The 23,195-nt window shown below is 42.3% G+C and overlaps 1 protein-coding gene across 1 annotated transcript in view; it reads right to left on the bottom strand.

The window, feature by feature from the left end:
- ELL (elongation factor for RNA polymerase II) overlaps window positions 1-22,754 on the bottom strand; it is an 85,038-nt gene extending 62,284 nt beyond the window's left edge. Inside the window, exon 1 of the mRNA XM_065422086.1 lies at window positions 22,611-22,754. Within this exon, the coding sequence (XP_065278158.1) occupies window positions 22,611-22,745 (135 nt within the window). The 5' untranslated portion in view covers window positions 22,746-22,754. The remainder of the gene's footprint in view (window positions 1-22,610) is intronic.
- Window positions 22,755-23,195: the final 441 nt, after the last annotated feature.

The raw sequence follows: 23,195 nt of genomic DNA, 5'->3' as shown, positions 1-23,195 counted from the left end.
GAAGCTGTGTAGGAGTCTCAAAGAGCTGTCTCTTCCCCCACATCCAAAGAATGGGAAGCCTTAGGAAAAAGCAGGCATGCAGAGAGACTGGTTTATTGTTTACAGTCTGTCTAATGTTTTTGTTCGAAATAAATGCTGTAAGAAAACAGTTGGGTCACTGGATGCCACTGTCATTACTCCTGGAGGGAGCAGATCTTCAGTGCCTGCTGCAGTAATCATGGTTAATACCAGGGGACTGCAGTTCAAGGGTGGTTTGAGAATAGGAGAATCACAAGAGTCAGGTGATGTATAAAGCAGTAGTTCTCAACCAGAGGTCTGGGGCTTCCTGGGGGGCCACGAGCAGGTTTTAGGGGGGGCGCCAAGCATGGCCACAGGGTCACTGCAGCCCAGGACAGAAAGCCAAAGCCCTGCCAAGCAGGGCTGAAGCCCGGGACCCCGCCACCCAAGGCTGAGCAACTTAGCTTTGCTGAGTCCTCTGTGGTATAGGGCCCCAGGCAATTGCCCTGCTTGCTACCCCCTAACACCAGCCCTAGCTTTTATATGCAGAAAAACAGTTGTGGCACAGGTGGGCTAGCTATGGAGTTTTTATAGCATGTTGGGGGGGCGGAGGGGGCTCAGAAAGAAAAAGGTTAAGAACCCCTGGTCCAGAGGCCTGAAACCTATGGGGGGTACACTCCAAGAGACCATCAGGTGCAATTAGTCTTGTAACCCAGACACCAAGCACCCACCATTCCCAATGAAGTCAATGACAGCGACGGATCCTCCGTGCCTATGAAAAATCAGGGTATGTGGTTAGGCGCCCAAGTTTGGAAACTTTGGCCACAATATTTCACACCTGTTTAGCATTCTATATCTTCACAATATACGACACCTTAATAAAATAGCCAGTTGCCTACTATTAATTCAAATTACCATCCTAAACATCAATAAGAAAATAGCTAATTGGTCACATACAATGTGGTAACACCAGTACCTCCCGACCCACTAAAACATATGCAGAAGTTTGAGAGATTTTTCTTCTTTTTGTTTTTCCCCCCAGAAAGTGTCAGGATTTCAGCCCACTGGAATTTGAAACTAGGTTAATAATGGAAAACTTTACTGTGCCATTTTAAATGTAATCTTATTAGACAGGAATGACAATTTCCAGGATAAGCTGCACGCATCGCAGAAGAAGCCCACCAGTATGCTTACAAGTTACATTCTGATAACATAAGAACTTTGTTTCTGAGAGTAAGAGTTCAAAAATTAGAGCCATTGGCCTTACAACAAGTATTATCTTCATCTCAGCTGGGATTTTGGGTTAAACAGTGACTAGACTTAATTTCTACTCACCTATACAGTTTTTAATGAAGGCAGGAAATACCTGAATTGAAAGGATTCCGTAGCTTGTAGAAAAAGGTAACAATTCTGGAACACGTCACTGTTTTACCTTTGGACAACTACTACTTTATCATGATGTAATTGCTTTTTATTTAATGCAGGGAGGCCCTATTGCTACAGTTTAATTTATATTTAATTGTTTTGTTCACTCACATTCTGAGTATTTCTGTCATCTTTACCATGGATGAGAAATAAACCTCACCATAAGAGAGCTCCTGATAATATTTACTAATTAAAACCATTCCAATAAGGTTTGTGGAACTCTTTTTTTTTTTTTTTTTTTTTTTTTTTTTGAGGTGGCCATCCTGAATAAACCCACCTAGAGGAATGACAATCAAGAACTCTCAATTTGCCTTGCTAAAATTCAAGGCTAAAGAAGTCTGGAGGTGACTAGCTGGGGGAAAAGACACTTATCCACAATCTTCCTCTAAACTCACTGACAAAACTCCCAAGGACTATGGAAGCAAAGTTAAGCTCCTTAATGTTTTATTTGCCAGAAAATAATAGGCCAAACCCCAAGTGCTCACAACCACTCCAATGGAGTTGAATGGCCTTGCACCTCACAGCATCAAGCCATACTCAACAATTCTTAAACTATAGTATGATCATTCAGAACAGTCCAGCAGTCTGCTAGCACTTTGTAAGTTATTGTTAGTGACAGCATGTGAAACCACTCCCATCCACAGTGTAATATCATGAGCTTTGGAAACTTCTGTTAAACATGGCTATTCTTCTCTCTCTTTCTGTTTGTGTATTAGGAACGGACAGATTATATTGACAAGATAGTTCTTATAACTCTCAGACTAGCAGCAATAAAAGCCAATACCAGGAGAGTATAAAACAAGTTGAAACAATATTTCCCAGAGCACTTGAGAGTATTATGCTGGGCTGTCAAATTCACAGTCAAGAGACAGAAGTAGAATAGAAATAAAAAAATTATACACTTTTTTGCTTGTAAAGGATATAATACAACTCTAGGAAAAATCCATTCTGCATTAATGCAACAGTTCCCAAAACCCATTTCTTACAAAAATACCCCTCTACCCCGATATAACGCGACCTGATATTACACGAATTCGGATAGAACGCGGTAAAGCAGCACTCTGGGGGGGCGGGGCTGCGCACTCTGGCAGATCAAAGCAAGTTTAATATAACGCGGTTTCATCTATAACGCGGTAAGATTTTTTGGCTCCCGAGGACAGCGTTATATCGGGGTAGAGGTGTAGCAGACATTTAGTGATTTGCTTATGAAGGGGGAAATGTTTTAGAAAGACTGAGTCAGAATTTAAGTCACCTCTGAAGGCCAGTACCTCTATATCGCAAAGCACAACCATGTACCTTCTAGCATAGTTCTGTTGGTAGAATCACCAGCAGATTTCAAGATTGCTCTGCGGCTCAAAAATAGGATAGGGACAAAAGATGAAATGACTGCATTTTCAAAGCGTGTACCAACAAAACAAGATCTTTCCCTTTGTGATTTTTGCTTTTAAAACCAAGGGTAGAGTTCTTAACCAACAAGGCAGAAAAACTTTCACACCAGTAAAGTGTACATAGCAATTCAGAAAAATTGTTATAATTGTGCAATGGTGTTAAGGTTCTAATTACCAACATTATCTCTCAAGAAGCTCAAATGATGCAGCCTACTGTATATACAAGTTCAGGAGGTCTCCTCTGTATTGGAAGTTAGTTTACAGAGACCTCAGTTCTGCCAAGATTCCCATGAAGCCATTCATACTCAAAACTCCCTAGATAATCTCTTGGATGCAACACTGGTTTTTCTGAAGAAGTATTTTATTGGCATGATCAGATCTTGTTAAATTGGGAAAGGAATGAAAAAATACGGTAGAAGGAAACTGAATATTCCAAAATTCCCAACCCTGTTAAAAAGTGAATAGAGTTGCTATTTTCCCCCTAAAGATTTTAAGCAGTTTAAGATTCAAAAATCAGTAATATCAGTTAACTATACAGTTAGACTTCATTAGATTAATATGTCAAAAGCCATTTCCCTGAGGCAGCTTGAGGTCAGGCTTCTGTACTCCCTCCAAGAGAGAAGAGCTTTCCTGAACTACTTACTAGTGCAGCGTCTCTCAAACTTTTGTCCTGGTGACTCTGAGTGCAACCCCCCGTATAAATTAAACACACTTTTTTATATATTTAACACCATTATAAATGCTGGAGGCAAAGTGGGGTTTGGGGTGGAAGCAGACAGCTTGTGACCCCCCATGTAATAACCTCGTGATCCCCTCAGGGGTCCCGACCCCCAGCTTGAGAATCCCTGTACTAGATGCTTGAGATGTGATCACCTCTCATGAGGGAAACAAACAAGTTGTGGCCAGGAAGAAAAGAGAGAAGAGTTAAGAACTGTCTGAAGTACTCTGAAAATTTTAAACTACACACAGTTCATTAGTGAGCTAGGTTCCTAGATAGTTTGGAGGTGGTGAGGGATTTCCCACACATGACTGGAAAAGCAAGGCATCTTTCACAATACACTTCACCAACCTTTCCAAAATAAAAATTGTAGACTAATTATTCCTGCTGGTCTATTTTTTAAAATGAAATCACATTACTTTCAGAAGAGAAGTAAATCAGAACTCCTGGCCATTTGTGGACAATGGAGATTCCATAGCATTTTTCACTAGGGGTATTAACCTATGGCTCTGGCCAGTTACAGCCTGCTTAAAAATCCCTTTCCTCTTCAACTTGTTATGGTATTCCTTCCTGAGCTCCTGTTCCAAACTTTTGTGTAGTGTTGTAATGCATGGTTAAACAGCTGCCATGTTCCACTACAGAGGGGACAGAAGTGACTCCTGTATATAGTGCAATATAAATATATTATTAAAGTGCAACTACAGTTAATACAAGTTATGTGTATCTGCCGAAAGAAAAATAAGCCCTTTGTCTTCTATACCACATTTCCCCAAATCAAGAGCTACTGAGTGTTTTATGGCAAATTTCCTCATACAAACTGAACAACAAGAATAGTGACTGACCTAGTCAACCTTCCATCCTTTCCCTATTGGCTTTTGTTTGAAATGCTTTGGCCAAAACTAATGAACTTTGACATTAGTAAAAAAAAAAAAAAAAAGTTGCCACTGCTTCTCTCCATTTAAACAGTAAAGTAGTTCAAAGAAATCTTTTCCATGCTGAACTGTATCAAATACAGGCACTGCTTAATACTACAGACTGTTTATTTAAGCTCCCTGTTTATTTTGGCTTCAGTCTTTGTACTGTACAAAATCCTGGACTGTGAAAAGAAAGAGCTGCTTTCCCACATGTAGCAAAATTGTCCCATGGAAGTCTATTTCTTCCACAACTTCCTTCTCGCCCACTCCAAGAAAAAGTGAGAGAATATATATAAATTAGTAAAATAGCCAAGTTATTCCATCATAAAACATCTTCAAAAAAATAAAGTACTTATGCTGTGGAAGTTTTATCAAGTGGCCAGAGCACAGGATTTGGAGTCAGGACCACGGTTCCATTTCTCCTCCTGCCACAGGCTTGCATGACCTTGTGAAGCCACTTCACCGCTGTGCTCCTGTTTCTTTCTGTAAAAGATGGCTAACAACTTATGTGATACACAGGGGTGCTGTAAAGCTTAATTTATTAATATCTGCCAAGCACTCAGATCCTCAAAGGAAAGCTGGAATTTAATCAGCATCTTTAGAGTAATACTGGAAATGGGAAAAATCTAAAATCCCCTGTCATTCTGGAGCTCTTGACAGTTCTAAATGGTTATTTCTGGTTATCACTGTCATGTCAAACAGCTGATTATTTTGCCATAACTAAGCATTTGTTGCTAGCCTCCCAATTACTGCCAAAATGAATGAGCATCATTGTCCTTTCCTTTTAACACTACCTAGTGGGTTTCACTGAACCCTCAAGCACCTTTTCACCAACAGCTTTTTAAAAAAAAAAAAAAAGGTGTTGAAGAGGCCCCGTCAAGTTGAAGTCTAGTCATTTAAAAAAGTAATACATCTGCCCTTTTGCTCCCTTCCCAATTTGTGTGTGTTTACAGTTATTTTCCTAATTTTTAAACTATTTCTGTTTTTAAGTGAAAGGTTCATAAAGGGTTGGCTATACAAGGTAAAGAATTGACGAATCACAAACTCCTAACAAATGTACAAAGTAAACAAAGCAAAAAATGGGGAAAAATCATTTTCCATTAGTGTAACAATAGGTAGTCAACCTCACCTCTGAAAATTTACATGACCGATGTCCCCTTAATCAACTAGTTCTAAAAGGCTGAACAGTTGCACTAGCCTACTAGTGCTTTGCATAGGGAAAAAAATATTTCCAGCTGTAAACTAATAAAGGGAAGACAACCAACTAAGGCTGGTAGAACCCTACAACAATGGAAGAATGTAAAAATCTTGAGACTGCTCTGGTAAAAATCCACTTGTAATGGAGATCCACTCTCCTTGTAATAGACAAGAGAACACTGAGCCCTTGGAAAGCTAGAAAGAAAAGCTGAGAAGTTGAAAAACCACTGGAGAAAACGGAGAGAGGGTTCACAGCACAGATACGCCAATATAGTCACTTCAGCCTGCCATTTTTTAGTCCAATATAAGCGATAAGGTATCATGTCCTATACAGAAGTCAAACAAACACAACCCAATAACAGTCCATTGCAAGTAAGTTTGCCAAACAGAAACCAACGAGAATGGACTTTCAGGCCCTATTAAATAGAAAACACTTAAAACATTAAAAAACAGACTAAATTCCATGGGAAATAAGGCATTTAAAGTGCAAGAGTTTCTGAAAATTGCAGCTCTGAGTTCTTCCTCACTTATTACGCTACAAACATCAAGATTCCACCCTCCCTAAATTCCATTTGCACCTAAGACAAGTTGAGAAGTCAGTTCAGAGCCCCAACACCCATGATGCCAATGACAGTTGTTCAGATATTGAGTGTAAGGTCATTTTCAGAAGACTTGACAAAATGTTTTGCTTATAAAAGTTCCATTCCTTTATTAAAATAATTGTATAGATTTATACTCAAATTCACATTATTACTGAAGTCTATTGTATGACAACTGCACCAGAATAAGTGTCAGCCAGTAATATTCCCCTTAAGTGTGTCTTTTTTATAGAACTTGAAGAAAACAGCATAATCCTAAACATTTGAAAAAATGAGAAACAAATTGTAAACAGAGTCTATAAACTGAAAGAGTGTAAAAGAGTAGTCACTACTGAATTAACATTGTCACCCCCTATCGCAGCATACATGTACCAACTGGGTTATTGTTAACCTAATGTCAAATCATTCATTTGAGGGGTTGCTTTTAAAAACATGCAGAATTGGTTGAAATAAGTACACACTCATACGTTAGGACATCCATGGTTTTTTAATCTTGCTAAAGGGACACTGTCAGGCAGTTTAGGTATCAAATTTAAGTTAGTAGAAAAGCAGTTTTATAAAAAAAAAAAATCAAAAATATCCTAGAGATGATCTTATGTTTTTGGGGAGTTGGTTTATATTGTTTTAAAACTTAATAAATGCTTTTTTGTTTTTTTTTGGATTGAAATGCCAGTGCTTCATTTGCACACAGAGTCACTAGAAAACAGAAAAGTATTAAAATTCATTTGTATAAAAGGCTTTGTTAAGTATTTTTCCCCACAGACAGATTGATAGGGTTGGTCACATGCACGCTGTTGACTTGCAACTCCTGTAAAGGAGTCCTCGGGGACTTAGAATGCAATTGCATTTTAAGTCGAAACATTCTAAGTCGAAACTGCTTTTCCTCATAGGAATCAATGGTATGAAGGGGGGATTGGTTCCTGAACCAAGGCTGGATACACTATTTTCACCACAATAACCCAGATTTTTGTACTAAAGTGAATTATAGATGACGAATGTTGCAACATCAGTGTATTTACTGTACACTGTATTTTGTAATCAGCATTCAAATGAACATATAAACTCACATATGCTGCTCAGAATGCTGGCAACACAAGCTCAGAAAGTCAGGGAGAATGGCACACATGCTGAGCCTCAGCCAATCACTGTTCAAGCTTTCTGATTGGCTCCCGGGCTCAGCCAATCAAAAACATGCAGCAACCCCACCTGGCAACAAGCTACCCTGCTGCCTCGAAACCAATCAGAAGCAACCCCTTCCAGCTCCATACCAGTATAACCCATGAAGTGATTTCAAGCAAACTTTATGCAAATCGAGCGTCGTAAGGGCAAAACAAGCATCGTAGGGGCGAAATGGGCAGTCAATTGAAAAATGTCCTAAGTGGCATCTGACATAAGTCGAGCGTTGCAAGTCCGAGGACTCCTTGCACTCTCACTCAGAAATGCAATCTATTAAGGTCCCTCCAACTACAGGCAGTTAGTGGCCATTTGTAACCCCCATGAAGTTGTAGGTCACCGACCTGAAATTTGTCTGGCTTTAAAATGCCCTTTGTACTAAAAACAAAGTTACCAAACTACTAGCAACCGAAACTTCTCTTCCAGGCTCTAGAAACTACTACATTTAAGTTCTGGAAGTTAGTTTCTGAAAAAGGAAGTTTAGCCAGTAGACCAAGTGATAATCTAACGGGGGGGGGGGGGGGGATAGCTCAGTGGTTTGAATCCTTGAGGGGGCCATTTAGGGAACTGGGGTAAAAATCTATCTGGGGATTGGTCCTGCTTTGAGCAGGGGGTTGGACTAGATACCTCCTGAGGTCCCTTCCAACCCTGATATTCTATGGCTCTATGAAGGGTAGCAATGACGACACCAGTTCTGTACCCCATTCTCATTACACAACGTAAACATTAGTGATTGTAATTCTGTTAACAGTCAGTTAATGGATATTATGAAACCACATCAAGGCTGAATTTTAAAGAGGGTTTTTTCTCTGTATTCTTTTAATGAAAATATGGTAATTCCAAGCCTCCAAGTTCAGTAAAGGAAACATCTCATTTGTTTTAGACTATGCTAAACAAAATACAAGGCTCTTTCATATGACTACTTGCCCACAGAAGGATCTTTGCTAGTTGGCAGAAATGTCACTGTGATCCTTACGCTACTTTTGATGCGGGAGAGACTACAGCAATGGAACTGAGAGTTCAGATTGACTTAACATGCCCACTGTCCCAACCATGGCACATACTTCACCACATGCATTGCTGAACCTGGGACAAACAGCCAGAACTGGTTTTCTTGGTTTTACTGCTGTGGGACATTTATCTTTTTTAAATAATTAGGCTGTACAGTTGGAGCAACATGGAGATGAAAGTAGGCTGCTGCAATGCAAGGTACACGACCTTCGGAGGGGGAAACAAGAATCAAGGGAATCCTGAAGAAATCCCCCCCAAATCCATCCCAACCATAAAAAAGGAAGCCAAGAGTCCAAATTTAGCTTCCACCATGCTTTCACGCAGCATCGCCAGCTAGGCCAAGGCGCTTTCAGTCTACACTGGAAACTTCAAAGCGCTCCCGCGGCAGCGCTTTGAAGTGCGAGTGTGGTCACGGGTTAATCCACCTCCACGAGGGGATTAGCTCCCAGTGCTCGGAGCCTGTCTACACTAGCGCTTTAAAGCGCTCAGACTTGCTGCGCTCAGGGGAGTGATTTTTCACCCCCCTAAGCCAGCAAGTTAGAGCACTAGAAAATGTAAGCGTAGACAAGCCCTTAGTAAACGTCAAACACAACATGAACTGAAGAGCACCGTTACACTCAATCAGGGCTCCTCTGAGTCACAGAAATTCAGGGAAACCACTAGTTCTTCCTTGCAGATGAATGAGAAATGGAGTCATTGCAAACACTCAACACTTCCACTGGAATGATACTGAGTTTGTTTCCAACGAAGTTGACGGCGTTATGCAGCAGACAAGTTAACTTCACAATTCATTCATCTGCCTAACTATCTTTCCCTCCCCATTCCAATTACTGCGTGCTGCTGACAAGATGCAACCACCATCCCTCTGTGCTGCTGGACGCTTTCCTCTCTACTAACACTTAATTGGCTGGAGAGGCCTCCGTTGAGTAAAGTGAGGCTCTCCCTTCCCCTCAATAGACCTTCTGGATGAGAACACACAAAACTAGCACTGTTCTAACTACATTTTTATTTGCACTGCCAGGTTGATTGGTAACAAAATCCATTCCAAAAATAAACTGACAAACAATAGAAGAAACACTTCTAAATTGAAGAAATCTGCCCTTAAAATCAGATGTTTCTCTGCTCCCCACCAGGCAGTCTGTGAAAGTTAATGGTTACAAGGGATTCCAAAAGTGAATATCAAAAGTCTTAAGATAAGAACAGTAAAAATATACTACCTCTGCTGACTAAACAGAGAAAAACCACATCCCTGCATCAAACCTCACAGTGGTACAAGCTTCAATGTCCTCGAGAGACTTTTACAGCCTAGCAGACAGAGAATCTCTTTCACTGAGCAGAGTTAGTCTAGTAACACACATGCGAAAAAGATAGTATGGCTATTGAATCTTCACCCAGTTATGTGATCAGAATTTTTAGCCTTAAAAGAATGGTAATTGGAATGCTAGTGGATTGTTCTAAGAAAGCAAATGGCTGGGCTATCTGAGCTCAGACACAGTATGTTTCTTTGCTGTCAGTTCATCCAAGCTTTATTTTATGATCCAATTTTAAAAAAAGCTTCTCAATACTGGGCTAGATGCAGATGTGAAAGATGCAGTGTAATCTTTAGACAGGTAGGTACTACCACTGTGGGTTTCTCTACATTGCAAAGGGTTGCAGAGTCTCAATTGGAAGTCGTACAAATAAACCTTAATATCCAGTCTATACACCGCAAAAATATCAGCGGTAACTCTTCCTGGTAAAAACAACGAGGAGTCTGGTGGCACCTTAAAGACTAACAGATTTATTTGGGCATAAGCTTTCGTGGGTAAAACACCACTTCTTCCTGGTAAGTGGGAGTAAGACTTTTTAGCTTTAGGAATTACAAAATAAACATTTTCGTTGATCTTGATATAGAAATCAGTCCTGCACTATTTAAAAATGGCATCAGTGGTGTGTGCGCAGCTACAACAAAGTTCTTGTTTTATTCTTCTAGGACTTATAAATCATGCCCCTAGTAAAATAGTTGCACCAAGTTCCTAATCACCACTGTTACACACATTGAAATTCAGTTTTCAAGCAGATTTAAAAGGATATCCCATTTATTTTCATCAATGTTATATAACTATCCTCATACCCCATTGTTGACAATAATCCTTTGGAAACTTGAAAACCAAAGCCAACTTCCTTGGTAAACTTATTTTTGTTCCAGCACACCAGGTTTGTTATTGCAGACCTGCTTCTTAATTCTGAGCTGCACATACTGGTTTGTTATTGTAGGGTCACTTGCCTGCACTGATTTCCCACCCACTCCCACTTAGGATGTTGCTCTCATTCTCACTTTGCAATAAAGTGAAAGTCAGGATTAGTAACTGCTTCTTATGGAGTCAAACTAAACTTTAAGGGTTTTGTTGTTTTCTGAGACAACAAGGACCACCCAGAAACTTTTAACCTCAAACTAGAAACAAGCCCCAACTTCTGCTATGGCGTCACAAAAGGCAGCCCGCAGGGCTCCATTACTGCAGCTGCAGGCAACTGCTGTGGCAATACAGGAAGCACCCCCCACTCCCAAATCCTGAATGAGTGACAGAAAGCAGAACAGACCCCACTGATACCATATACTGGAGATCTAACGGAGAAAGCTCGCATTCCCACAGACAGGCAAGGATTCCCCTTCTTACTGAACGGCTGCCCATGGGATGGGGACAGGATGCTAACAGTCCATCCCCACATAATGCAACTCCCAAGGCAGGAGTAGAGTGGGGAAGGCAGAGGGCAAGGACTAGCTCACGAAAGTCAAGATGAGATTGAGCGTAACGTCTCTTTCAAATAAAATACTGAAGCACTTCTCAGGGGCTTTTCGGTATGGAGGAGGTGGGCGACTAGATTAATAAGATTTCTGTTTTAAAGGATAAAAAAGTGTAAATCAAGATTTGGAATTTACCAAGATTGATAAGTACCCCATTAAACCCCCCTGAAAGTTCAACTGATTTGTTCTTCGGATCTCTTCTTAAAACATATTAGGAATATGGGAACAGTGATATGAGACCAAATGAATGGTCCATTTGGTCCAGCATCCCTGGTTAACACTGGCCAGTACCAGATGCTTATAAGGAAGGTTCAAGAAACCCCATCATTAAAAAGATTATGGAATAACCTGACTAAAGAAGAAGCTTCTTTCTTTCTTCCCCTCCCCACCTTCACTTATGTCTTTATTTGGGAAGTTTTAACAGCTTTATAAATCCTAGCCATGTAAGTATCAGAGACAATACAATAATCATTACAGCAGTGAGCTTTTGTTTAGATAAACATTATACAGTAATAGAATTATTGGAGTTCTCCATTTAAAAGGATGTTACCATCTTACAGAGTAAGCATCTTTACACTGCTTATGATATGTCATTTCTAATGATTTTATTAAATTGAGTGAATTCTTTGATTACACATTTAAACCAGTTAGGTCTACCAAATTTTAATCATCAAAAAGATTGGACAGGTGTGCCGGAGAAAGTTTCTTTCTAATTCCTTCAACTTATGTCTATCTCAGGGGTAGGCAACGTATGGCACATGTGCCAAAGGCGGCACACGAGCTGATTTTCAGTGGCACTCATACTGCCCGGGTCCTGGCCACCAGTCTGGGGGGGCTCTGCATTTTAATTTAATTTTAAATTAAGCTTCTTAAACATTTTAAAAACCTTGTTTACTTTACATACAACAATAGTTTAGTTATATATTATAGACTTACAGAAAGAGACCTTCTAAAAACATTAAAATATATTTCTGGCATGCAAAACCTTAAATTAGAGTGAATAAATGAAGACTTGGCACACCACTTCTGAAAGGTTGCCGACCCCTGGTCTATCTTATGTCTTGAATCACAAGTTTATATCCTTATATTCTTATCCTATCTCATGTAATTGAACTTTCTTATTACCCAGACATATGCATAACCCTTTGTGAATCCAGATATAATTGTGAAACTCACTGCCATAAAATGCGTTACGAACAATACCATTTCCTTTTACCAGTTTAAACTTGCAACTTTTAATTTCTTCCTGTGAGTATCATGGGTTATTTTGTTTTCAAAATCGAGTCCAACTAGTCTGTATTAGTTCCAGTAGTGAGATCTAATTTACATTCTATACAAGAAGATCTAGTATAGTTATTTCATCAGACTGAGGATGTTTCTGAACTTTGACCATATTTATTGATATTTTTCCAGGTTCATTCTTTCCCTGTAGATGGGTTCTTCAATGGATGCAGCTTTCATCAAGCAAGGTAACCACAGCTTCACACATGGGACTAATTTTTTTCCAATCCAGATCAAGACAGTGCTCCATTTGCCAGTCAGAGTTAATGATAAAAAAGATCTTACTTCTATCCTTTATATTCAGTAGGTCTATTCACAGTAGTAAGGCAAGTATGATTTAGGTACAAATCACTCAACTTATAACAGCAGTCCATCTCTTTTAAAAGACGAATTCACAGATTCAAGGGATGGCACCAAATTTTGCCCCCATTGAAGGCAATGGAAAGAAGACCAAGTCCACTGAGAATTTGTTTGCTGGAATATTAAAGACCTTACAAACCTACAAATACAAGAAAGTTCCTGGTTGAAAATGGATTAGAGCAGTTCTGACAAATTAAAAAGCTGCTTTACTCCAGTCTCAACTAGGAATTTTCTTGCTTTTGTGGGTTTAAGTCAGACTCTGTTATTTTTAGTTTTAGAAAGATTAAATTTGAGTCTCTAATTTCCCTTGGGTATTTTTTTTTTAAACACTCACAATAAAATTCATATACATCTCATTCACTGAAAGATATTTGTCCCACTGAACCAATTAAGAATTTGTGATCTTTCCTCACACCTGTCATCTCATAACCAAGTGGTATGACTTCCAGGCCATTGCAGATTTCAAAGTGCTTTCAGAATAGGTTTACTTGACAACTTGCCCAAGTGAGAGTTTCCTCAGCAAAGCCAAATTCAGTGGCTAACAGGTTATACAAGTGAAGTTTGGTCAATTCCCTTGTTCCACTGCTTTTTTTGGGGGGAGGGGGATGCGAGGGGGGAAGGGATGGGGAAAAAAATCAACAGAGAGACTATTTGATTTTTTCACAATGACTATGAGCCAACAACAATTTAAATCTGTGCCGAGGAGCTGGAAAGGTACAACAACAAAAATCATACAAACAGAGTCTAGACACTGAAATGTGGAATATGATTCTAATAACCACAACTGGCACATAAGCTTCTGATTGCAGCCCATCATATAATGCAGGCCCTCAGCTAGCAGGAATATAAAAAACAAGATTAAAGCTTCTTCCACTTAGGGTATTGGGAGATGTAGCTCCTTTGGGTATAACACAATGTGGATTAAGCCAGTATTTCTTCCATCCCTACTAGTATCCTTTGCTAGGACTGTGTGCAACATTCTTATTCTCGCTACACACTATTAATTAGTCCATACTTAACTCTTCTTACTATCAAGACCTTATTAATATGAGCAGAAGTGCTGTAAGTATCAGGAAATGACTTTTCTCTCTAATCAAAGGAGGGGCACGTCATCCAAGTGACACAAATTACTGAACTAGAATTTGGGGCTTGAAAGCTCTTAACCAGCTCTCCAAAGAATAACTTGTAAAAGGGATGTGGTAATAATCAGACTTCACCAGTAAACACATATAGGAAATGACAAATGTTTTAGAGTGTTCTGTAGTACCCGCTAATCTCTGTCACATGGAGCTGCATAGATCTAAAAAGGGGAAATCAGTCTCTACCTTTAAATAAATAGCATAATCTGGACTAAAGGTTCAAGTAGAAGCAGAACTCCGGAATCCTTGGTTCACAGTCCTATGCTCAGACCACATCTCTCAAGTCACACGGTCCACCCCTTTTCTCTACTCCAGTTGGTCCAAGAAGCGAATGCATCAGAAAGGCTTTATCTTTTCTCCGTATCAAAGGGCCCAGGAATGGTTGCAGGCTGGGCACGTGAAAAGAGGCCACACATGGCTGCTGACGGGCTGGAACATCACCTGTCGGACAAGGAGCAGCCCTCAGGAGCAGAACAAAACTGGCCGGCCTTCTAATAAAACCTTCGCATCAAGTACTTGATCTTTGCTGATACAGTCCAAACTGCATGAAATTCTCTCCTAGATAACAAAGGCCAAAAAAGTGGTTTTGCTGCATAGATTGTGGGGGGAGGGGGGAGGAGCGAGGTTAACAGAAGCCACCAGACTGTAGCTAGATCAGAGAAGCCTCAAAATGGGTGGAGGTGGGCTGCCAAATAAAGTCATATTCATATGCAGTGACCACTTTTCAAAGTTAAACAAATCTGGTTTCTTTAAATTAAAAAGGCATCCGTCCAAAACAAAGAAAGGAGAGACTAAGTGTACACAGCAGTGTTTTTTCCTAAACCCTGTCTATTCATTAGAGCAATGCAAAATGCATTGGATTTTTAACGTTTCCCTTTTCACTGCAGTACTGGAACTCAAAACAAACTATCCGGTTAGGACAACAGCTGCAAAAAATGGTGCCATCCTGTTTATTATACCAAAATTCTTAAAGATCAGTCAACACACAACACTAAGTTACTACAATGTGCAAAGGCTGCCTTAATGTCCGGGATACTCTAAGCAACATTAATGCTACCACAAAGTTATTTCTCCTACAAAATCTAAGCTCCCTTCTCTGGATGATGCCTCCAGGTAAGGGTTTAGGCATGCTGGCCGGGGAGAAAGCTGGCTTTACTGCTGTTTATTCTGTGCCTGCTCTGTGGGTAAGACGAGGATGCTAGTCTGGGGGCTGTCGATCTGGTTCCTTTTGTTAGGATGATAAGGTTCATAAAAGTGTCATTATCCTTAACATTTCAGGGGTAAGCAGAAAGTTGTTAATGCTCCTGAAATTACCGCTGATGCTACACTAAGAACCCCTCTTCCCTCACACCAAAAAACCATTCCCTGGCATCCTTACAACTGCACATACCAGTCTGACTACTCTAGCTGGTGTGGCTCCAAACTTTACCTACTCTTGCAAAGCAACTCCATCCATCTCACTGTCTCCTCTTATGCATTATTAGCAAACTGCTAAGTCAGCCAAAATGCATTCCTCTTTCAGGGATTATTTGGCATAAATCGGTATTAAAGTGATGCATGTACTGTCTCTCCCTTCTCACTTTATAACATGCACAGAGATTTAGAGATACTTTGCAAACTCGCCCTGCCCGCATCACACAGTGGGGTCTCTGCAAATTATCCAGGAAACAAACACATAACTGATCAGCCTTCATTTTTCTACACTGAGTTCTCAAATTTTAGGTTTTGTTTTTTGGGGGCTTTTTTGTTTTTTGTTTTTTTAAAAGAATCTCTCCTCCCCCAGTTGGTAACAAAGAATTGCTCTGCTAGCAGGACAAAAGCCTGTACTATGTAAGTGAGTGACTGCGACATAGGTGTAGTCTCTCTGCCAGGGAACATTACAATAAACTAAAAAAATAAAATAAAAAAAATAAGAAAACACATTTCCAAGTGATGAAGACACATGTGTTTGAGGGTCACCTATTAATAGGCAGTGCTCTAAGGTCAGCCGTTAGTTTATAATGTAAGCATACAAGCCACTTAGAGATATATACTTTGTAACAGAGCACAGGGCTCATCTTAAAAGGATGTTATCAAAGAGGGTTTTCTTAAGTCTAATTTTGGAAGACCAGAGTTTGATAAGATATACTTCAAATAAGAGCATGAAGTTTAAAAGTATTTTGTAAGGAATTTTAAATGTGTTTTCTGTTCCCCTGCTGATGTTTATAAGATTTTCAAGACAGAGGCTAGTTGATCGTTCAATGGAAACAGTGGAAAGAAGCAGGAGTTTCTTCTTGCAAGATGCTGAACACGGTGGCCTTAATCCAGCTGCTGGATTTGTGCCACAATGCTCAGCACCTTCCAGGATTTAAGACCTATCTGCAGATGAAGAACTGGGCACTAATCTTTCAGTGTTCCTTGCTCTAGGAGTTACTTGTTACAATATATGGATAAAATATTTCAAGGCAGAATTGTGAGTTTCAAGTTAATGGTGTACCTTCTTTAAGGCACAAACTTGCTGCAGCACTTTTCAAATTCTTGCTACCATTTTTGGTGACAGCCTGACAAAATACTGTTCTCTCTACTTTTCACTGGCATATCACCAAGTAGTCCTAGTTTTTAGTCAGCTACCAGCAGTACAAAAAAGCACATAATAGGTTTATAATCTGTCACTGAATCCCATAGCAACTGTACGTCACTTTATATGTAAATTATAGACAATTCCTTCCCATGCAATTTGAAGAGTAGAGAGATAAATCTATAATTTGAGCAGATCTAAATGATATATGGTTGGGAAAAAAGCTACCCTAAATAACTGAAAGGAAACAGCCAAAACATACCTCAAACACAAGATTAAACCTCTGTCTGTACCCTGTCTTGAAATGGAAGAAAGCACATTTTAATTCACAAGATTAAAAAAATCTTTAATGGAAGTTTTAACAGACCAGTAATGTTTGATATATCCTGCCCCATCACTGCTGATCATCAAGGGGTGTATGTGCAAACAGATGAGTTTCCTTTCTAACCAACCTCTGCCTGACTGAGTCACTTAGCAACGTCACAATCCCATGTTAATGATGTCATAAATGCTTCAATTTTGATGGACTGAAGGCGTCAATGAACTAATGAGGCAGGAGAAGAGAGGTTACAGAGAAGGAATAATTATTCAAAAAGCTTTAAGATAATTTAATGGGTTCTGATTAAAAAGCTACATGCTCTCAACAAGCACTGAGACATGTGCATCCCTGTGAACAGTCCATGCTGAAAATTAAAGGCCTCATTTTTGATTTCCCACAAGACAACAAAAAGAAAACTCTGTGTGGCCATACATGTTGTAAAATAACTTGATGTGCAAATGAACCAGATCTCTTACACTCAGCAGCTGCTTCGGTAGCCTTCACTTTACCACTGAGAAATTCATGGGCATTTGACTGAAAATAAAGCCAAGAGTGCGACTGGCGCAGGAGCAGTACCTCACTCCAAAATCTGGAAGATTCAGATTTGTCAGCAGACCAAGGTTCCAGGATTGAAGCCAAAGACTAGAGCATGCTGCGGAGGGGCAATACCCTTCGGTAGTCCACATCCCAAAATTCACTAGTCTGGCTCAACCGGTGGCCTCAGCTCAAGAGAGGCGCTATGGAAAAGTAGGGGTGGAGGAGTGCCTGCAGGCTAGGACTGAGCTTGCATCGTCTCCACCTGCCATACTCACGGCACACGAGCTGATTTTCAGTGGCACTCACACTGCCCGGGTCCTGGCCACCGCTCCGGGGGGCTCTGCATTTTAATTTAATTTTAAAATGTTTAAGAAGCTTCATTTAAAAACCTTATTTACTTTACATACAAAAATAGTTTAGTTCTATATTACAGACTTATAGAAAGAGACCTTCTACGAACGTTAACATGTATGACTGGCATGCAAAACCTTGAACTGGAGTGAATAAATGAAGACTCGGCACACCACTTCTGAAAGGTTGCCGACCCCTGGGCTAGAGACTCAGGAGATTCACAATTAAAGGTTCCATCATCAGCTTTAATGCTACCCACATACCCTCCCCCTCCCCATCACAGGATGTAGAACCTTGCCGTTTGCTACATGACATTTAAGCCTGACATGTCACGTACACGCATTTTAGTACAGTATATGCTCATTTAGCCAAAACTCTATTATCTGAAAATAACTATCATCTGAATAAAAACTACAAGGAGTACTTGTGGCAGCTTAGAGTCTAATAAAGTACTCCTTGTTTTTGCTGATACAGACTAACACGGCTACCACTCTGAAACCTATTATCTGAATCTCTTCCTTGTCTCCCAAGTATCTCACACTGCGGGAAAATGAAGGGACTGGATAATGCGGAGGTTCAGATAATAGAGCAGAGACCCCCAGTTAGGAGTGCGAGGAGGACGACCAAGCCCCCTGCCGGGCGGGCTCCTGCAGCAGGGCAGGGAGCCCTCTGTGGCCCCACTGACATGGGGCTGTGACAGCCGAGTTGCAGAGATCTCCCTGCACTGCAGCAGGGCCAGTGACACCTGATCCCTGTAAGCACAAGGTGCAGGGAAGGCTGTAGCCCTGGTGGGGAAGTGCAGAGTCCTGGCTGGAGGTCTTTGCTCAGTCCCACACCTTGCACCTGCAGGGATGGGGTGTTACCAGTCCTGTGGCAACACAGGGAACCCTCTGCAGTCCTGCTGTGACGGAAGTGAGTGAGTGGGGCACAGCAGAGACCCTGGGCTAGGGTTCAGAGGAGTCGGTCATCGTTCCAGGCCACTCCACGGCTGAATGGCTCCTGTCCTCTCCATTTATCTGAATAAAATCCCAGTCCCCCATGCTACTCAGCTAATTGGGAGTATCCTGTACTATGGTTTTCAGTTGTACAACAGGCTGAAAGGATGGGTACAACTTATGTCGTGTACAAGGGGAAAGGGTGGTGAGTGGATTAAGATCATATCTTTGGTCCTGAATTAGGAAATGGGCCAACACTAATAGTGTACAATGTTCAGGACCCAGGCTAAACAAACAGAAAAACAGAAGTGCACCAACAGTGTCTTGAACTGACCCTCTCAGGAGCGTCATGGGAATTGTTGACTGGCCAGAAGGAACAGAAGGCAGGAGAAAGCTGGCAGTTGTGTCCTGCCTGACGCACAAGGTGACTGCCAAGCAGAACATATGCATATGCCAATAGCGGAGATGGAGTAAAGCAAAGCTGATGCACAGCCATCTTCCTTGGATTGCGGACAGAGCTGTTTCAGGCTAAGATGTGAAATATTGCCCCATTTTATCTCTGTGGCTATTAGTTCTTAAACCGTATGATGACACAGAATCAGATATTCAAACGTAAGCTGTGCAACTGTGCATCTAGTTTTCAAAAGTCCACAATCATGAGGGTAATTACATGGGCAAAGGGTCAGCCAAAGGACAGAAATAATAGTGGTCCTAGAAGTGCATTCTCCTCTCCCCCCCAGTGATGCTGAACATAGCATTGCTACAAGTTTTGTTACTACACAAGGGTCATAGCATATACTTGATCTTTATGCCCACTTCATTGGGAGATCCATTGTGGATCAAGGGGAATATATGACCCTAACTTTATACACTTGGGTCATGGACAATTAAAAATGTAATTTGGCCTTCTCCAAAAGGAGTTTTATGCCCTCTATCTATAAATAATATTTCAAGTATTCCCAAGTCAACGAGAATGGTACATCAAAGTGACTTGGGCCAAAAATGACTTACCATATATCAGCAAAGACCCAGCTAGGGGGGAGAAGTCCAATAAGCTGCTCAGAGGCTTCTAACTAGAAGCCAAGTCATGGAACAGAAGTTAGCTTTGTCTATGTTACCCGCCGGTGGTGTAAGCTATTATCAAGCATGCAAGAACATGGAGGGGAAGGGAAAAATCAAAAGCTGATGGCAAATACTCCTTTTGGGTGTTCACTTATGGACTATACACTCAACACATGCATTACAAAGTCAAAGAGCAAACGCAGCAAGTAACTGGAGATAGTCAAGGTAAAAAAGTTGTTTTGGCAGAATTTCAGAGACTGGCCACAGGAATCACACTAACATACTATACAGGGATATGGACAGGTCAGACTCCAAACAGATTTGACTTCAGGTAACAAACAGTATTGGATTTTTACATTTTCTTGGATAAGGGCTAGACCAATACTGCAGTCAGTTACACCAAATTTAAACTCAAAAAGACCAGGACAAACCCTTTGCAAGATCCTTCCATTTACCTTCTACAAGCCCAAATGAAATTAAAGACTAGCCTTCACATATACTGAAAGAGCAGTAAGATGGCTTCTTGGCACAGCACATTTCAGAGGAAGAAGACAAGTTCAACAAGCTAGAGAAACTGTTTATAGAACAAACGCAGAAACAGCGTATGTGTTTAATAGCCCACGAATTGTCACGTTATTCATTACACAAACTAGTGAACTCTTATCCTTTCCTACCCATTTAACCATTAGTAGCCGACAAGCCCAACTGTCTGTCGCTGTCAGATGGGGAGCAGAAAGCAAAGTCCATTAGTAGCCCTTGGCTACCAAACAAAGATAGAAACCACACTTCATTTAGAAAATAAGCAACCCTATTCATGTGTGACAAGCACTCAAACTAGTTTCCCAAAATATTTAACACAGCTGCCTAAAAATCCTTACTCCTCCCCACACCCCAAAAAACAACAACTTTCCTTGACAGACTAATTTTGGAGAAAAGCTACTGCACTATATTAGAGGCCTAATGTTTCCTTCACTCGCTGCTGCTGACTTTTCACAAAGCTGATAAACACTCATTAAAATATAAATTGCTGTTACCAATGTTAAGTTGATAAACCCTGGGACTGTAATTACCTTTAACCCTCATGCAGAGATTGCCCAACTCGCTTATGTGATGTAACCAACACCCTAAATTAAAAATAGTGTTGTGACAACATATGGTTTATTCTACAGACGCTGGCAAGCAGGATGTTTCTAACAAACAGGTTAGAGTCCCAGCTTTTACCACCTACCTGCAAGGTGAAGACAGAAAAATGTGCACTGTACAAGAGCAAAGAAAAAAGGTATCTTTTTAATTAATTCTAGAGACATCCTAGTAAGATATGTCCAGTGTTTCCATTTTTATTTATTTACGCAGTAGCTAATAAGCTAGCGGGATGCAATTTGTGGAAACATCTCAACAGCCTTCCTGGAAATTTTGAAGGTATCAAAATACAGCCTCAACGACGACAAAGAGAAAGAGAAAAGCTAGCTCCCTTCTCACCTATAGCAATCAACAGTCTGCTCTAGAGCATGGGGAACCCTTGTCTATGGTCAGCGCAAGACATCTGCCTGCAACAAAATCTGGAAGGAGAAGCCGATAAATCAGAGCTTTTAGCGAGAACAGCAGTAGTAATGATGGGGACAGGAGAAGGAAATTCCCCATTTTACCCAACCGTGTTAAATATTCACCAGTGAGTGAAAGCTGTCGCCTCTTCCTTCCTGGGAAGTGTTTCTCTTGAATGCTCCTACAGGGCGGAAGCTGGGCTCTTTCCAATTGAGGACAATCTGATTCACCCCTTCCTTATCACCCCATGATATGTAAGGATTAACTCCCCCTGAATTGTTGTGGTGCTGAACCCCTCATTACAACATAGATCTCTGCCTCACTGGTGTGTGTGTGTGTGTGTGTGTAAAAATTCTGGGTATTTTCAGATTACACGGGTGAAGTTTCAAACTGAGGGGTACAGCCCCCAGCCCAAACGAGGGAGGACGGGGTCTGAAAGTTCACAATATAAAACCCATCATTGGCTCTTGGCAGGGAGCCGAGGATTTGAACCCTTTCTGGATGGAGGTGACCCAAGCCCCACCACCCTGGATTTCTACTACATGGGGGAGAACCTGTCCCAGCTGCCCCCCTCCCCCCAAAACCACCACCAAAGGGGTGTGCAAGGTGCCTCAATAACATTCTCTTTCTACTTGACCCTAGCTAAGCCCTATGCCAGGCCTGACACCAAGCCCAGTGCCCCCTGCCGCTCCTTACAGCATACAAGGGGGATCCAGGCCCCTGGCCTGGGAAGCTGGGGCAGACACCCCATGGGCTAGGCTGGGGGGCACATCCCCACAGAATACGTACCCTGGCAGGAATGGGTACCTCCTGGATCCCCCCATCCAGCTCCCCTTAGAGCAGGAACCTCATCAACACCAGCGCAGGACCACAGAAGCAGCCCCCCAATCCCTGGGACTGGGGGGGGCACACTCTACCCTCACGTTGAAAGGGCCCTCACCTGTCCCCCCACTGCCTTCCCTGCCTGTGGGGAGAATGGGGTCAGATCCTCGAAACCCCGGGGGGGGGCTCTACATCACTCCACTGCCCGCCATGCCCAGGAGCCTGCCCCCCACGGCCGGCCCACCCAATCCCCAGCTGCACCCCCCCGGCCGCCTCCCCATACCCAGGAGTCCCCCCGGCCGGCCCCCCCATACCCAGCTGCGCCCCCCGGCCGCCCCCTTGTATCCAGGAGCCCCCCGGGACGGCCCCCCATATCCAGCTGCGCCCCCCGGCCACTCCCCCCACATCCAGGAGTCCCCCCCGGCCGGGCCCCCATACCCGGCTGTGCCCCCCGGTAGCCCCCCGTATATCCAGAGCCCCCGGCCGGCCCCGCGGTACCTTGCTGCCCTGGTAGCCCTCGAAGGCCCGCACCGCGCTGTCCGTCAGCTTGACGTGGAAGACGGAGACGCGGGTGCCCCGGCCGAGCCGCCCGCAGGACAACCCGTACCCGCGCTCCGCCTGCAGCGCCGCCATCTTGGGACCGTCTCCCCCTCCGCGCTGGGGCGGTCGGGGCCACCCGCCCTATGACACGCCCCCTCATGTATTATTCACCAGGCGATTCGCTGAGCCCCGCCCCGCCGGCGAGCCTGTTGCTGGGCTAAGAGGGGGCAAGTGGGCGGGCAAGCGCGCTCTGATTGGCCAGGCCGGTGAAGGCTGGCTTCCGATTGGTGTAAGGAAGTGAGAGGCGGGGGGTAGTCAAATAAAGGCCGCTATACATTGTGGGTATTGTGGTCCTGAAGCCACCCTGAGCCGCAGAGCAGTGGAGGAGAGGCCCCAGGGGCACCGGGAACTGGAACGAGGCGGGCAATAGGGGTTTTCCAAAGCTGAGTATCCGCTGTAAGGAAACCTGTTCCCTGGGTGGTGGGGCACGTTATACACTGGGGGAGTTAGGGGGCAGCCTGTGTGTGTGAGAGAGAGAGAGAG

Source organism: Emys orbicularis, chromosome 24 (assembly GCF_028017835.1).
Source record: "Emys orbicularis isolate rEmyOrb1 chromosome 24, rEmyOrb1.hap1, whole genome shotgun sequence".
Lineage (NCBI taxonomy): Eukaryota > Metazoa > Chordata > Testudines > Emydidae > Emys > Emys orbicularis.
The sequence above is the reverse complement of the archived record's forward strand: the minus strand, read 5'-3'. Positions and strand labels throughout refer to the sequence as shown.